At 43.2% G+C, this 17,994-nt stretch overlaps 1 protein-coding gene across 24 annotated transcripts in view; it reads left to right on the forward strand.

Moving 5' to 3' along the window:
* MICAL3 (microtubule associated monooxygenase, calponin and LIM domain containing 3) overlaps positions 1 to 17,994 on the forward strand; it is a 313,530-nt gene that overhangs the window by 236,374 nt on the left and 59,162 nt on the right. For 13 of the 24 annotated variants that reach the window (XM_073621556.1, XM_073621540.1, XM_073621536.1 and 10 more), the window contains 6 exons: positions 3,747 to 3,836; positions 7,274 to 7,411; positions 11,451 to 11,513; positions 15,703 to 15,804; positions 17,343 to 17,456; positions 17,737 to 17,822. In XM_073621556.1, coding sequence (XP_073477657.1) covers positions 3,747 to 3,836; positions 7,274 to 7,411; positions 11,451 to 11,513; positions 15,703 to 15,804; positions 17,343 to 17,456; positions 17,737 to 17,822 — 593 coding nt within the window. The remainder of the gene's footprint in view (positions 1 to 3,746; positions 3,837 to 7,273; positions 7,412 to 11,450; positions 11,514 to 15,702; positions 15,805 to 17,342; positions 17,457 to 17,736; positions 17,823 to 17,994) is intronic. The other 11 variants (XM_073621544.1, XM_073621557.1, XM_073621555.1 and 8 more) reach the window with 6 other exon arrangements.

Here is a 17,994-nt window from a genome sequence, read left to right on the forward strand (position 1 = left end):
CCACTCTGTGTGTGTGTGTGTGTGTGTGTGATTTGAGGCTAGGACGGAGGTTCACCTTCTAGCAGGACAATGACCCCAAACACACTGCTAAAGCAATACTTGAGTGGTTTAAGGGGGAAATATGTAAATGTGTTGGAATGGCCTAGTCAAAGCCCAGACCTCAATCAAATAAAAAATCTGTGGTCAGACTTAGATTGCTGTTCACAAGCACAAACCATCCGACTTGAAGGAGCTGGAGCAGTTTTGCAAGGTGTAATGGGCAAAAATCCCAGTGGTAATATGTGGCAAGCTCATAGAGACTTATCCAAAGCGACTTGGAGCTGTGATAGCCTCAAAAGGTGGCTCTACAAAGTATTGACTTTAGGAGGGTGACTAGTTATGCACATTGACTTTTTCTGTTATTTTGTCCTATTTGTTGTTTGCTTCAAAATAAAAAAAAAGCTTTAAAGTTGTGGTCATGTTCTCTAAATTAAATGATGGAAATCCTCAAACAATCCATGTTAATTCCAGGTTGTGAGGCAACAAAACACAAAAAATGCCAAGGGGGTGAATACTTTTGCAAGGCACTGTAGGTGAGGAAATAACTTGGAATTGGATTATCTCATGGTGAAGAGCCCCTACGGCCATGGACAACGGAACTGTCTCATGAGTCACATGGGTAGGCTGTAGAAGTCTCCCGTCAAGAGCATCAATGGCAAGTGGAGTGTCAAGCAGCTGCAGCGGAATCTAGTGCTTCGATACAATGGCAGCATCAATGAACAGGCCTGCAGCCCTAGAGTCGATTAGAGACTGTATCTCGACAGACGACTTAGCCCAAGAAAGGGTAACCAAAGCCAGGGGCTTGTCCTTCTGGATAACTGAGGATGAAACAACGCCACCTAAGGTCTGTCCGTAACAGGACCTCAAGGTTCGGGCGTTCCCTGGACGGGTAGGACAAGACTTCAAAAAGTGACCTGCCTGGCCACAAAGGCACAATCTCTGCCTCCTCCTAAGGGTTCTCTCATCCGCAGAGAGACGCGTGAAGCCCAAGTGCATGGGTTCATCTTCACAGACCGACTTAGTACCAGGAGGCATGGGAGGTGAGGGAGGCAAGGGTGGGACTGCAAAGTTCAGAGACAAATGTACAGGAGACTTCCGCAAGCGCTCCTTTAAAAAGGAGTCTCTCTGAGTCCAGAGTCAATAAGGATGGCAAACGTGATCAACCTCTCCAGCTCAGTGGATATATCTCGGGCTGCTATATTATCGTTGATGGTATCTGAGAGACCATGACAAAAAGCAGCCACGAGGGCCTCATTTTTCCAAGCAGCCTCTGCTGCCAGATTACGGAATTCAATGGCGTAATCGTCAACAGTTCTTGTACTCTGATGGACATGAGGTATTTGGCAGCAGAAGGGGAGTGTGCAGGAACGTCAAATACCCCTTTTAAAGGAAGCCGCAAACTCAGGGTAACTCAAGACAACAGGTTTTTGCGTCTCCCATAGAAGGTTTGCCCAGGCCAAGCCTGGCTCAGAAAGCAAAGAGATCACAAAACCTACTTTGCTTCTGTCCGTGGAAAACGCCTGGGGCAGCATCTCAAAGTATATCTCAACCTGGTTGAGAAACCCACTGCATTGAACTGGATCGCCCCCAAATCGCTGGGGAAGCAGAACGGAACCAGACATACCTCTTATAGAGGTAATACTCGAGGCGGGTGGAGCAGCAGCAGGGACGGGCTGCAACACAGGTTGTACCGGAGCAGCCACAGTGGTAGATTCCAGGTGAGCCGTGCGACTCAGGAGCGTTTGTAACGCCATGGCAAACTGATCCATGCGGTGATCCTGCTCATCCAATCTGGAAACAAATATTACCAAGTGGATTGACTGCATCTTCTGAATTCATGGCCTTCGCCTACTGTCAGAAACCATGAATTCAGCTGAGACAGAAGTAGAGTTAGGGCTCCTTCACACGGGACGAATCCGAGATGATCCGCCCCGTGAACATCCGCTTGCTCAGTGGGGATCGCTCCGTGGATACCCACTGAGCAGGCAGATGACAGGTCCGTCGCTGCACACTGTCACAGTGCCGCTCTCCCCTATGGGGGATCGGATGACGAAGGACCGTAGAGTCTGTCGTCATCCGATCCGAAAACGGATGGAAAAGTAGGTTTTTCCTCCGTTACACTTTTTCGGATCGGAGCGGGTCAGATGTCAGCGGACATGTCACCACTGACATCCGATGCTCCATAGAGGTCTATGGAGGGTCTGCTCAGGTCCGCCTAAAAACTGACAGGCGGACCTGAACGGATCGTTCGTCTGAAAGAGGCCTAAAATCACACATGTTTAATAATAATAATAAAAAGGTAAACAGAGTAAACATAGTCAAAACATATCCAGAGTTCAGGAACCGGAACGGATAGTCAGACAGGCCAAAACGTCAGGGAGCCAGAGATGAGCGTAGTAGAACAGCAAGCAGGATCTGGAGCCAGAAGGAATGTCACCCAAGCAAGTCTTTAACAGGAACATAGGAGAGTGTCTCTAGAGATGTGACCAAGGCGAAGACAGAGATCGACTGGACGGCTTAACTAGGCAGGACTGATGAGCAGGGTATCATCAACAGGTGAGTCACTGTGGAGAGATAAGAGCTGGCAATTAGCTGACAGCTGAGTGGCCAGCTTTGAGAAGGAAGGGATGAGCCCAGCCCTGAAAAATTCATCCCAAAGGTGTTCTATCAGGTTGAGGTCAGGACTCTGTGCAGGCCAGTCAAGTTCCTCCACCCCAAACTCACTCATCCATGTCTTTATGGACCTTGCTTTGTGCACTGGTGCACAGTCATGTTGGAACAGGAAGGGACCATCCCCAAACTGTTTCTACAAAGTTGGGAGCATGAAATTGTCTGCTGGTATGCTGGCGCCTTAAGAGTTCCCTTCACTGAAACTAAGGGGCCAAGTCCCACCCCTGAAAAACAACCCCACACCATAATCCTCCCTCCACCAAATGATTTGGACCAGTGCACAAAGCGAGGTCCATTAAGACATGGATAAGTGAGTTTGGGGTGGAGGAACTTGGCTGGCCTGCACACAACCCTATAGAACACCTTTGGGATGAATTAGAGCGGAGATTGCGAGCCAGGCCTTTTCGTCCAACATCAGTGCCTGACTTCACAAATGTGCTCCTGGAAGAATGGTCAAACATTCCCATAGACACTCTTCTAAACCTTGTGGACAGCCTTCCCAGAAGAGTTGAAGCTGTTATAGCTGCAAAGGGTGGACCAACACAATATTGAACCCTACAGACTAAGACTGGGATGCCATTAAAGTTCATGTGTGTGCAGGTGTCACAATACTTTTGACATTTATTTATATATATATTTATAATTCTTTTTTTTTTCCAAAGGAGTCTATCGCTGTCCATTTAGGTTAAAGTAACAGGCCAATGTCTTGGGTCATGTGACCAGCAACAGCTTTGTCACTGGCTTCCTGCTGTAACGATTTCTTTAGGGTTTGCTGCCATGGTTGTGGATCACATGATTCAGAGCCTCCTGCCTCCCTTATACCTATCTGTGTGATGTGCAAATGAAGATGTATGTAGACATTGTATATAAATGACTGATCCATGGGCATCCAAATTCTTTCCCTGGTGGAGTGGAGTGCAGCGATATTTTAATATCATTTCTTTTCACATTCAAACTTCATCTCATTTCTGTTCTTTCTCTTTGTCTCTCTGTCTCTGGGGCCGGGTGGGGTGTTTTCTTGGTTCCCTCTTGTGCAGAGGGCGAGTATAGCCCCTGGGAGAGGGAGCTCCAGCAGGGTCTCTGGCTCCACCGTATAACTGATGAAGACACAGTTGGTACTTTTAAAGGTATCCCAGCCACCACTTTCTGCGTCACCAACAGGAAAAAATTAACAAGGGGACAGTTCTTACACCACTGAAACGGCTTCTTCCACCTCAATTTGCAAAACAACACTTTTTGATTGTTTTGTTTTTATTTAGAGGGAAACTTTTTTTTTTTTTTTTTTCCTTTTATATAGAGATTAGTAAAACAAACTTGATGTTCATTTATGACTTGGGAAAATTGTATTAGATTGTTTACGAAGAACACGTCTTATTTTATTTTTCAGTTAGGCATGACAGGGAATCAGATTATCACCACACGAGCATATGTCAATGGAAGCCAGTCTTTCAGTGGTGTGGGACCTGTTGGAGATTTGCATGAATTGTTGGTGCTGCAGTTTGGTATTAATTTTTCCTGCATGGGCTGTTTCCGAAGCAAGCTCAAGAATCCTTTAACGCAGGGAAGGATTTTGGCTTTTTGTTTTCATTTAAAAATCCTGAACTTTGGTAGATCTAATAAAGGCAGAGACTAGTGCAACTGTCCAAATCCACCAACAGTCACCGGAGAGAATTTTCATGCATGATGTAACCTATGGCTTTACCTTTGTTTGCTTTTACCTAATTCTAAAGGTGCAATCAGACCTGAGGTTTTTTGGGGTCTTCATTGATTCCTCCTTTCTGCACAGCGGCTGCATACAGAAGCAAAGGTTTAATAAAATATATAGCTGGTCACATGCCGGCAAGCTAAAGGAGCAATATAGCCAAACCGCTAAATAAACAATTCACGTATCAAGATACATATCAAATGTATATGTACTGTTAATGTAGAAATAGAGTAACGGTTTCAACACTCAAATCCATGTAAATGCCCTGGTGCTCCACGCAAAGGAAATAGTACAGCCATAGTTGGCATTCAAAGTACTTCCATCTAAGTATGATAGGGTTTGAGAAGGGCAGGCTCTGACTCTACAAAATGTTGGCGTAATAAAACAACTTTTATGCAAGTCAGTTGAGCAATAATGATAGATATATAAATAGACTACAATTAAGCCTAATTATGGGTGAAGTGAGTCAGCCCCAGACGGGGCTTTCTGATCATCTGTTACAACAAAGGATTTTGGTGTGCTGTCAGCTTTATTTCTTTTAGTTTTTTAAACTGTGTGTTTGTTCCCATGTCTTTTATTGGACAGCTCATGCAAGAGCATATCAGGGAACACCGGCATTGTGTAATGGGGTAGAGATTTAGGCACTTTTGGAAATTTTGAAGTTTTCATATTTGAGATTCTGGAATTGGAGTGATGGAGCACTGAACTCAAAGCTTGGTGGTAGTTCCAAATGATTGTTATAGTGTAGCAGTTTGCTCTGTGGAGCCCCAATGATGTTCCTGGGAGAATAAATATGATAAATACTAAATCCTTTTATTGTGAAAATTCATATCTGAACCAATCCCCTAAACTTTGGGCTCTCATCCTTTTTATACAGTAGATGCGTGTTTGTTACTTTTAAGATGGCGTTGCCCCTTTCAAATTCTAAAAATCAGGGAATGGCTTGCCGATCGTTCAGTTTGGGTCCCCTCCAGTGCTGTATGTCCTGCTCATGCAGTAGTTGTGAATGTGCCTCGGAAACTCAAACTTGTCTGTATTGCACTTTTTTTTTTTTCCTGCATCAGATTAGCTATACAGGAAATTTGCAGAACAATCTTCTGATGACAAGGTGCACAAAGTTTTCATAGATGTCAGGCAGCTGGATGTTACAATCCTATCACATGATTGGCTAGTTCTGTATAAGACAGGGTATTGGTCAGTTTGCACCTTGTGGTCAGATAGGCTTCCTCTCTATGTGCCCTCTTAATAACCGTTAATAAGGCATGATTTTTTTTTTTTTTTTTTTTTGCTGTGAGTGCTGCAAACATCTGCTGCATATAATTTAATCCTACTAATCATGAGATCAGGGATAACTTTATGGGGGCATGTAAAAATCAAATTTACTTAGATTTAAAATGTATTTTATGGTAGGTAAATTCACTTCATCTACTTTAAAGAGGTGCTCCAGTCTCCTGTGTAAAAATGAAAAGTCAGCAGCTACAAAAACTGTAGCTGTTGACTTTTAATAAACAGCCACTCACCTGTCCCACGATCCAGCGGTGTGCTCACCCCAGCCTTTTCATCACCTGTCGTCTCTTGCCGGCACGTTAACTGTGGACACCCGGCTATGACAGTTTGCGGCTTCACAGCTGGGTTCCTGCTGCACATTGTGAATGGTCCCGTAGTATTCTGGGACCTGTGACGTGTCCCAGAAGACTGCAGGGAGGGGGGGAGGAGAACTTCCGCTTTAGATCGTCTAGGCGATTGGAGGGGAAGTGGGAGCAGGTACCTGTCAAAATCAGGTACCCATTCCCCAATCCCCCTCCCACCTCGCTCCCCAAAAGTGCCATTTCCCCTTTTAATCGAGCTCCACTTTAATGCTAATTGGTTCAATTATAACTGAAGGCAAAACCTCCTTGATAGATTGGAGATGGGTGGGAAACCCTGTCAGATTTTTTTTATTTCTATCTGTGCCTCTTTCAGGGAAATTCTCTCTCTCTCTCTCTCTCTGGTTGTCCTGTTTGCCATTATCACAAAGTGAAGGAAAATCCCAAATATTGGGTTGTCAGCAGAGCAGCGATAGAGAGGAAATTTCCCTAATAGGGACACTAGTTCTAATGAACTTTCAAGGGAATAATTACTGACTATGGAACAGGAAGTGAAGGAATATCTCCCTAATGTGACACCAAATTAAAAAAAAGAAACCTAACAGGTGTTATAACCCTCCCTTACTCTATCCAAAATGTAAAAGTTTTGCCTTTAAGATGGAACTCTACTTAGTGACTCAGCCACGCTCCCAATTTTTAAATTGTTTCTAAGTGGCTGGGGCAGATGAGCAAAGACTTCTATATTTCACAGCTGTCAGAGTGCAAGCAGAATGGAGTCTGATGACATGAAGAATATAGAGAGGACTGTCAACAAAGATCAACAGATGTCACAGAAAGTGAATTTACTTACCAATTCCAAGTAGGTAGAATGCTTTAAGTGATTAAAGCCCAATTCCGAGTAAATAAGAAATTATCCCTTGCAGTGTGGATGTGGCCTCACTGCAAGGGTTAATTTCTAGTTTTGGTCTAAGGGAACAGTAAAAGGAAACATACTTACCTTATCCTCTGCTTCTCCCCTCAGCTAGACCAGTTGGCACAGCTTCTTCACATTGGCGATTAGCTGTAGTGTACAGCTCTTCAGAGATATTGAAAAACTTCCAGGGCTGCTTATTTGCTAATCTTATTAATCTTAGGCTTCGCTTCCACCCCTTGATGTGGTTTTATCTCATGCCATAGTGTTCTCCCTCATGCCTCTATACAGCTGTAACTTTCCTGTTTCTGCCCTGTCTCTGTTCTCCCCGTGTCTCTCTGTCCCTCCTCTGCCTCCCTCCAGCGGGGAACCTCAAACTGCAGCAGGCGTTGTCCCCAGTGGACCCTTTGGAGATTAAGGCCGATGTTCACTGGACTCACGTACACAAGGTTAACGAAGAGCAGGAGGGGGAAGAAGTGGGCCTGTCATCTCCATCCAAAGGTAACCCCACTTTCCTCTCCATTGGATAACCGGATTCAGATTGGGCAGTGTTAAGGTTCCATGTTGTAACATTTACAATATTAAAAATGGTGCCTGCTATCAGTGGCAAAATAAGGAGCGGCTGTTGAGGTTAAGGTGAAAACACTACCACGGATGATTATCCACTTACTGCTCCTAATCTGTATTTAAAGCACAATTTCACCGACAAGGATTAATAGTAACTTTGTAGGAGATATTTATTACCCGTTTTGCTCCCTTAGGCCTGCACAAACTTTTGAAGTTTTCACACTGCCAAAAAAAATGAATTTAAAGCTGAACTCCAGCTAAACAACTGAATACATAAATTAAATGCATATATGGAAGTTATACCTGCCAAAAATATTGCATTTCTGTCTATCCAGTTCTGAGATTTACACAACTCTGCCATCCAGCACAACCCTGTCCAACAGGGCAGGAGACCAGATTTTTTTCCTTTGTTGCAGTTGAGTAACATTTACAGGTCTTGTCCCTCCCTCAGCCTGTTACTAGACAGTTAAGGAGAAGCATCAGTTTGAGATCATCTGTCTGCTTTTTCCTGATTTCAGCATGTTACTTATGAGTACATGAACTGATTGGCTTCTTGAACTACTTGTCCCAGCCTGAGCTCTGCTGTACAAGGGATGCAGTATGCAGATACTAAGTCAGATTAAGACACTTACAGTGCTTACATTAAAAAAAAAGACATTTAATTCTGTATTAGTGGATACAGAGCAGTATTTGTGTATTTTATATCTGCCTAAAGTTTAGCTTTAGATATTGTCATATGTGTATGTGAGGACTCTCCAACATTGACAAGGCATGTTTGAACGCTGTGTGTAATACTTCAAAAAGCTTTCACAAGAATAATGGAACCATACAGGTCATTACTGCTGTTATTTCTGCATTTTTTTAGCTAAGAGGAGAAAGTATGCTTTAAACTCTTCATTGAATTCTGGTTTATCCCTCATCCATCAACCTTAGACTCCTTTGTGAATTTGCTAATAAATGTTTGGATGTTAAAAGTTGGTGGTTTTATGCTGCTACCTTTCTGTGATTGTACATTGGCAAAAGCTTTGCTAGGCGCACCCACCCACTCTGTAAGACTCCAGTTTTTTTTGGCAGTGTCCTTTGGAGATGTTTCTACACCAATTCTTTTTTTTATTTTTTCTTCCCTTCTTCGACCAACTCTTGTATCAAGATACAACTGCTTATTGCCTCAGGGTTCACAGTTTCCGGTTCAGTTGACCTCGTTTTACCTATTGGGAGCTGTATCCAGACTCCGCATCAGCAGGGCTGGCCTGTAATATTTGTCTTAGGCACTGGATCTTGCGTTTGCTACCCACCTTGGCACTTGGTGTAATGAGTGTAGTTGGTCACAGGGTGCTATACAAGTCTAAGACCATGATCCACTCCTATGGCACCAAGATCCCAAAGACCTCTTTGGCAGCATGCCTGCCATCACAGATGACGTGTGGATAATGTAAACATGGTTTCCCTGTGATTTTGACTGCGTCCTGTTTTACATGTAGGGGAGTTTTTCACTTAGTTTGTTATCCCTCTATGTAAACATGTTTACTACTGTACATTGGCAGAAGGTAACATATACTTTTTGAATTTGGCAGTTTAACGTGCAGCATTGCTGCTTGGGGGACATAAATGCCTTCTGGATGATGCACTTTTGCCTGCCATTTTCACCGAAAATGCACAAAGCATATCTGCTCCTTGTTACCTGCTTCTCCAGAGACACGGGACTTTGGTCAGTGCCTTTGATTATAGCAGCTCCTTTCCTGGACACACGAATACCGTCTCATTATGCATGCATTTTGTGGATAACCCACAGTAATGGTGAAGCCCAGGTGCATCCCCATTCAGAGACATCACCATTTATTTAGCAAAGAGACATCCCCATATATGCAGCAGAGAGGCAGCCCAATCCAGCAGAGAGGCAGCCCAATCCAGCAGAGAGGCAGCCCAATCCAGCAGAGAGGCAGCCCAATCCAGCAGAGAGGCAGCCCAATCCAGCAGAGAGGCAGCCCAATCCAGCAGAGAGGCAGCCCAATCCAGCAGAGAGGCAGCCCAATCCAGCAGAGAGGCAGCCCAATCCAGTAGAGATTGCACCTCCATCCCCTTCACAGCCCCCCTTCTTTGCACCTCCATCCCTATCACAGCCCTTCCTTCCTTGCACCCTAGTCCCCTTTATGGCCCCTTTCTTTCACTTCCATCCCCTTCACAGCCCCCCTCTTTGCACCTCTGTTGCCTTCACAGCCCCACCACCTTTGCACCCCAATTCCCTTCACAACCCCCCTTTCCTTGCACCCAAGTCCTCTTTACAGCCCCACATCGCTTTTCTCCCTGCCAATCACAAACCTCCTTTAACATTACTAATCCTACCTTATACAGCAGGTAGTAGGCGGAAGACACAGCATGTCTGGACAGAGGGCGGGAGCTGCCCAACTTTTCATGTTAACAAGCAGATGATTGGTTGCTAGGACCACCCCAATATAAATCACCTGCCACCCTCTGAACATGCCGTGTCTTCTGCCTACTACCCGCTGTGTAAGGATGAATGTGGTGAAGGGTGGGGAGGATAATACCACCCAGGCTGCTAAGTGGCAGATCCGCAGTTCAGATAGGACTTTCATTCACAGACCGCCATTCAGGGCAGCCTTTAGAAATCTCTGCAAAGTAGCAGTGAAGTGCAGGACAGGAGCCTCTCATGGAGCCCCCTGTGCAGTGCCCGAATTTCAGTCTGCCCCTGAGCTTGGGCCCCCTATATGTGTATGGGCTGTCTACCTGGATATACACTGTCACCATATATTAGCACTCTTCAGACTGTCGTGGCTTACTTAGAAATTCTGATCAGCATGATGGCCAGTCCAATAAAAATATTTTCTTCCCCAGGAAAAGATTGCTTCTTTGACTGTGTATCTCCAAGTTGGTGGCTATTTATTCTATAGGACCCTCCCCCCCACCAGAACACACTAATCAGCGCTTGCAGCCATTGAATGAGAGCACTAATCGAATGCTGGTTTTCCAGCATGTCCCTTTTTACAAAGGCCGGTCCTTAGACTAGCTTCTGTCGGAAAGGACAGCTGTACACATTGCCCAAATGTCCAAAGCTCATTTCCAGGGCTTATGCTCTCAAAGATAGGGTTCCGCTCCTCTCATTCCCTATTAAGACTCACTCCACAAGATCTGTTTCCTGGACCCTTCAGCATCAGGTATTTGTTTTAACAACTCTGTAAAACCACAACCTGTTCTTCTGTTCATACCTTCTCAAACTTTTATCAGGTGGCCCTCCAGGCATCTGCTGATGTGAGTTGTAATCACAAGATGCTTCAAGCTGACATCTGAGTGTTTTGAGTCCTTTGACCCTTGTTTTTTTTTGTGGGCCTGTTTGTTGTTATTTGCTATATTGTTGCCCACTCCTCATTATATTGTTTGCGGATATCCCATGGTCTATAACTACTGATCCTGTGACCTGTACTGTATGAAAAAGATAATTGGAATGTTTGACTACCTGTAAATTCAGAATCTCATACTACAGTACAGGACACAAGTCCCTCCCCTTTGTTCTCCGTTTCTCCCGATTGCTTGTCACAAAACTGGGGTCCAGCAAAGCTTTTGCCAGTGGTAGCAGCAAATAACCCATGGTCTAGGTCTACAGATCCTTTATACTGTACTGTACTCCAAGATATGGCTTTACAGGTAAGTCAAAATTCCAGTTTTCAGACTGAACCTATACAAAGTAGTCCTATTGATGTATACAAAAGTGGCCAATCAACAGTGTCTATATACCAGGTACACATCGCTGTTGTGTCTTATCATTAATAACTGAAAACATTTGTGCCGGTTCTCTTGTCTTTAGTTTTGATACTAATGTAAGTATTTAAAGCCGAAAATAAACCGCATTTAATGGCTCGAGCCAAGTGCCAGAGCAGGAAAAAGTCATTTTGCTCTGATTCAATTTGCAGGGTTTTTTTTCTATTTTGGTTGACTCTTGATTGTTCCTCTGTCGCAGTGCTCAAGCTTCCATCCCATCAACATGACCCTGTTAGAGCGTGGCTGGAGTCCGTGTCTAGAGGTAGATGGGGTCACCATGACCCCACTAAAGAGCTCTGTGCTTGTGGCTGTAGGCCGAAGCTGCGCTGTGCATGCATGCTTTGCGCTGGCTACGGTTTGTGTGGCGCACGCTCTGTCTTCACCCACTTGTGTTATTTCTTTGGTAGCATTAAAGGGGGACATGTATGGCTTATGTTTCAGCAGAGTTAAGGAGTTCAGGCAGTGGAGGGGTTCAGAATTAGGTGTCTGGTAAGGGAAGAGTTAAGGTTCAGGCAGAGGGAGAATTAGGCGGTAAGGTTCAGGTAGGTAGAATGTCAAGGGTTAGCATTCAGGTAGAGGGTGTGTTAAGTATTACTATTGGGGGTAAAATAGGGAGAGTGAAGAGTTAACATTCAGGTGGAACAAGGTTTAAATATTAGGGTTCACGCAGGAAGAGAGTTAAGTTTCAGGGCTCAGGCTGGGGAGTTAAATACAGTAAATATAAAAAAATATATATCGTGCTGACACCCAAAACAAACAACAGTCAGTACAGCAATTGACAAATGCAGACAAATAATTATAAAATATGTTCTGGCGCTAAATAAAAACTCTGTAAGGCTACAGAATCTAAATTGTATAACCAATAACTGGTGCGCTCAAAGATAATACCAGAAACATATCATTATAAATAGACATGAATGATTATTATACAATGATTAAATGCATAAAGTGCAATAGTTATGTCCATAAAAAATGAGTCCATAGAGTGAAAAGATTTTAAAAAAAAGTGAATGAATATGGAAACTAAATCAGATGAGAAAAAGTAATCATTGTGACATCAATACTGGGGTGAATAAATCGATATGGAAGACGGTCACCACCGATTGTAAGAAGGCTTACCGGAGCCAGTGGACTCAAATGAGCATACGCTCATTGAGTCTTTAAGGGCTTGTGGTGTAAACACCAATAAATGGAACATCCTCACTTGTAATTCTGACCAAGATGGGAAATGATCCCTCCGTCCTGCAGATGGCTCAAACAGGCACTTGCTTGAATGCAACCGATATTCTCAGATAAAGGTTGGCTGAATCTTTCCCATATAATCATGCAGCGCGACCAAAAAAAGAAACAAATACTCCACATAGTGTGAACCCGTAGGTATAAATTGAAATGTAATAAAAATGGGAACACTCACATTTGGATGGATAAAAACAAGCGCTTGTAAAATTGTCAATATTGACAACGCAGTGGTATCAGCAGGGCTCGTCCCGACGTGTTTCGTCTAAGAAGATATCATCTGGTGGTCGTCAGACGAAATGTGTCGATGAGCCCTATTGCACTTTATGGATTTAATAATTGTATAATAATATTTCATGTCTATTTATAATGATATGTCTCTGGTATTATCCTTGGGGAGAGTTAAATGTTAGGGTCACGTAGGGGGAGATTTAAGTGTTATTGTTCAGGCAGTGGTAAAGTTAAGTGTTTTAGGCACTATAACAGAACAACACTGTGACACAGTAGTTTCATTATAACATTGAGTACAATTGTTGTAACAGGTTACTTTGCCCCATTGATCCAGACCTGTTACACAGCACAATTCACCCAAACATGTAGCAAGTCACAAGATGAGAGGCTGCAACATGAGTCTGATCTATGTCAAACATACACTATATTACCAAAAGTAGTGGGACGCACATGATACTTTAATGGCATCCCATTCTTAGTCCATAGGGTTCAATATTGAGTTGGCCAACCCTTTGCCACTATAACAGCTTCGACTCTTCTGGGAAGGCTGTCCACAAGATTTGGGAGTGTGTCTATGGGAATGTTTGATCATTCTTCCAGAAGCGCATTTGTGAGATCAGGCACTGATGTTGAAAGAGAAGGCTTGGCTCGCAGTATGCGCTCTAATTCATCTCAAAGGTGTTCTATGTGGTTGAGTTCAGGCCAGTAAAGTTCCATCACCCCAAACTCGCACATTCATGTCTTTATGGACCTTGTTTGTGCACTGGTGCGCAGTCATGTTGGAACAGGAAAGGGCCACCCCCAAACTATTCCCACAAACTTAGGAGCATGAAATCGTCCAAAATGTCTTGGTATGCTAACGCCCTAAGAGCTCTCTTCACTGGAACTAAGTGTCCAAGCCCAACCCCAACCCCTGACCTCAACTGACTGACACAGCCAAGAATTAGGCCTCATTCACACGGGACGTTAAAATAACGTTATGAAAATGCCAGTAGCTTTGCAGTGAGGTTTTTTTTTTTTAACTTTTTTCAGCTTTTTTCAACATTTTTGCAATAGTGTTTGTTAGCATTTATTAGCTTTTTTTAGCCTTTTTTTTTTTTTTTTTTTTTCAAAAATTTTTTTTTTTTTTTTTTTTTCTTCAATGGATCAAAAACGTTAAAAAACGTTGGTGAGCGACGTGTTTGAGGGTTTATCAGCGTTAGAACGTTTTTACAGCTGAAAAATGTCTCTCAGAACCCACTGGTCCTGGGTTTTTTTTACAGCTTAAAAACGCCTATGCCATTTGCAGCTCAAAAATGCCTAGGTGGGCATGAAGCCATAGACTAACATAGACAGGCGTTTTTAACCGCTTCAGCTCCAGAAGATTTTACCCCCTTCCTGACCAGAGCACTTTTTGCGATTCGGCACTGTGTCGCTTTAACTGACAATTGCGTGGTCGTGCGACGTGGCTCTCAAACAAAATTGACGTCCTTTTTTTCCCACAAATAGAGCTTTCTTTTTGTGGTATTTGATCACCTCTGCGATTTTTATTTTTTGCGCTATAAACAAAATAAGAGCAACAATTTTGAAAAACGCATTATTTTTTACATTTTGCTATAATAAATATCCCCAAAAATATATAAAAAAAACTTTTTTTTTTCCTCACTTTAGGCCGATTGTATTCTTCGACATATTTTTGGTTAAAAAAAATCGCAATAAGCGTTTGATTGGTTTGCGCAAAAGTTATAGCGTTTACAAAATAGGGGATAGTTTTATGGCATTTTTATTAATAATTTTTTTTTTTTACTAGTAATGGCGGCGATCAGCGATTTTTATTGTGACTGCGACGTTATGGCTGACATGTCGGACATTTTTGACACATTTTTGGGACCATTGTCATTTATACAGCGATCAGTGCGATTAAAACTGCACTGATTACTGTGTAAATGATACTGGCAGTGAATGGGTTAACCACTAGGGGGCGGGGAGGGGTTAAGTGTGTCCTAGGGGAGTGATTCGAACTGTAGGGGGGATGGGCTGTGTGTGTCACTACACTGATCACCGCTCCCGATGACAGGGAGCTGTGATCAGTGACACTTGTCACTAGGCAGAACGGGGAGATGCTGTTTACATCAGCATCTCCCCATTCGTCCTCTCCGTGAGGCGATCGCGGGTATCCCCGCGGCGATCGAGTCCGCGGGACCCGTGACCCGACTCACGGAGCTCCCGGCCAGCGCGCATGCCACGGCAGGGAATTCAAATGTACCTGTGAGTCCATTTGCCCAGCCGTGCCATTCTGTCGACGTACATCGGCGTGTGCCGGTCGGGAAGTGGTTAAGCTGCAAAAAACGCTCAAAAAGCGGCTGTAAAAACGTCCATGTGCATGAGGCTTAACAGCGGCACCAGGACTGACTTGGTCGTGCCATCTCTGAGCTAGAATTTCAGTCCAGGACGTAGATGGTTACCCTGGACTATGACTGAACAAAGATGGCTCCATCCTGAATAGAAAAGCAAATGAAGGCATAGTCAGGGGGAGTATTGTAATCTCTGAGAGATAATCAATACGTTGAAGTGTTACACTGGCACATTACTGAGTCATGTTTAGCCGATTTTAACCACCTTTTTTTGTGTCCAAGGCAATCTTCTCAAGTTTCTCCCAAAATGTTAGTGTGTTAGGAGCAGTTGGTCATTTATGTGATTGACTTTGCAATTGATTTTCTGAAGTTAAAATAAATTTAGATGCAAACAGTTCTCTTCCTTAGTAGTGCCCCCCTGATGGCAGAGAGGTGGTGTTGCTTACATGCTTACTAATGCTTTTTAGCACAATCTACGTCTGGTACATAACTAACCCTGAATATAGTGGGCTGCAACAGGGTGGCTGTGAGTTCTCCACTGTACCCTCACTCTTCCCCATCCTCTCATGTTGTCCTATCTCTGTCATTTCAATTTTTTTCTGCTTTTTTCCTGGGTGTTCTTTCCATCCGTTTCCCTGTCTCCTCCCTCAGCGCCATGTGAGGATGAAGACGCAGAGGCAGAGGTTCTTGGATCGGGTCTTGCCGAGGCTGAAGCGGGAGGTGATGGGGACACATCTGCTGATCTTGGTGACGGTATGTAGGCCTCTGTGCTTGGTGACTGGTAGATAATGCAGTAAGGGAAATTAACAAAATAGATTTAGAGAACATCTGCTTTCTGCATATCGATCTTGTCATGTACAGTTTGTACATATACAGTGTCTGCCTGATTTCTGTGTTTGCCAGCTGAATTTGTAAAAAAAAAAAAAAAAAAAAAAATTCTAATTCCACTAAAGGTGTCACTAAACTTACCCAAATCATAAAAACCATCAATAATTGCTGTATTACATGCTGTTCGTGCTCCGTCAGTCACTAGATTTGTTTTCTGTATTCTGCAAAAAAAAAACCTGATTGATTCTGCTGCTGCTCTGTCTCCACCTTCTGTTCATGTCCCCAATTCAGCTAAGGATTTTGCAGCTGTGGTGGCAACTCTGCACATGCTCAGTTTTCAGTGAGTTTCTATGATGAGCATCTCCTTCCTATCGCATCTCAGAAGCCCATGTGACTATAGAGTCCACGTGTAGGTGTATACACAGTGGTAAATGACAGCCCTCTTCCTCCATGTCCACTAACCAGTTAAACACAATGGGGTAGGATTTTACATGTAGATTAATGATGGAGGTTTCGTCTCACTCTTATTCTATGGCACAGGCTGGAGGGGCATGACACAGCCTGTGACTGGCAGAAATCCGCCCACACCATGTTTTCACAAAATAGTAAAGATTTGATTTCAAATATATATTTGTATGCCAATTTAAAACCGTTTATTGATATTTATTTATTTTTACTCTGTATTCCAAAGGCTTTTTTTTGAACATGTGACCAGAAGCAGAGGACTAGAAGCTCCTCCTGCGTTTGCTTTCTGGCAGACAGGCTGGGAAAGAGCTGGGTCATGTCACAGCTGTATATCAATTAGGTAAAAGGTACTTCAATATTTTTTTATGAAAAGATTTGCAGTGCCATCATCCTCATACAGAAATAGAAGGGATAATATAACTTAAAGAGTGTGTGTATAGTATCACTTTAACTCTGTGTTAATTATAGGCAACAGGTAAAAAATAATCAGTGAACTGTTCTGTAGATGGCAGATTCTAGAGCGTTCCGCAAACGTGGAGTGGGTGGCTCCACTTCCTGAATCTTTGCTGTGTAACGTTCTCTTTTTCTTTTCTGTATCCCTGATCCGATTTAATCTAAGGCAGGTTTAAATCTGTTTTTTAAGACACTTTGATTCATCAGAATTTTTGTATGTGGGCAATACCAAAGTGCCAGCAGTGGGTGTGTTTAGGAATAACTCTTATGTTAAAAAAAAAAGGGGGTTCCCAGATCATCAGATTGCTGACCAACAGTGTGTACTGGACTGAGTGTAAAAAATAAAATGCTGAGGAGGTAGGCTCCCTGCATGCAAAATGGCTTCCAGCTGTTATATGGGGCAGTCAGGCATTGTAACTGACCAAGCCATAGGGTATCAGCGTGTCAAAAAAATAAAATAACATCCCTGAGATGTCATTTTTAGTGCAGGAACTTCATAAGGAGTACCAAGTTTGCTTAACCAAATTTCTTATTTGATCGATCAGATGATGACATTCCATCAGACGCAGAAGCAGAAGAACGTCTGCAGCAGGCAGAAAGACTGAAACTTAAACTGGATGAGGATCTGGAGTTGGAAGCAGTGACTCAGGCTTATCAGGGTAGAGCTTCTCTTAATTATAATAATTTTACATATGATAGGACCCCATAAAAAAAACAAACAAAAAAAAGTAAAATCTACCATCTAAAGAAGATTTGGGGGGTGGGGGGGGCATAAAGGGTGGTTAAATACTTTGTGCGTTGGGGGACACAGCACTGTAGATTGCTAACCAGTGGGTATAATGTTGCCTAAAGGAGCATTGGATATTAAGTTTGCAAGAAAATAAGTCAGCTTGGCTGTGAATTCTTATAATAAATTGGCATTTTTTTTTGTTTCCGTAGTAGAAAGACCTCCTAGTCCGGTTGGAGTGACCCCACAGACAGCAGTTTTGTCTCCCATCAGAAGCCCTAAAGAGGATGTTGGGAAGGTGGGTGAGAGGATTTTAGCTGGAAATGTTATGTCATCCATTTAAAGAAAGTTTTGTGCACACACCCTTGATTTTTTTCCTTTTGAACAATAATTTATCTCGTTTTCTTCCTCAACACAAACTGGTTGTTATGATGTAAATAGTTTTATCCAGTGGTTGATGACATTTTCTA

Source organism: Aquarana catesbeiana, linkage group LG03 (genome assembly GCF_042186555.1).
Source record: "Aquarana catesbeiana isolate 2022-GZ linkage group LG03, ASM4218655v1, whole genome shotgun sequence".
In the NCBI taxonomy this organism is placed as follows: domain Eukaryota; kingdom Metazoa; phylum Chordata; class Amphibia; order Anura; family Ranidae; genus Aquarana; species Aquarana catesbeiana.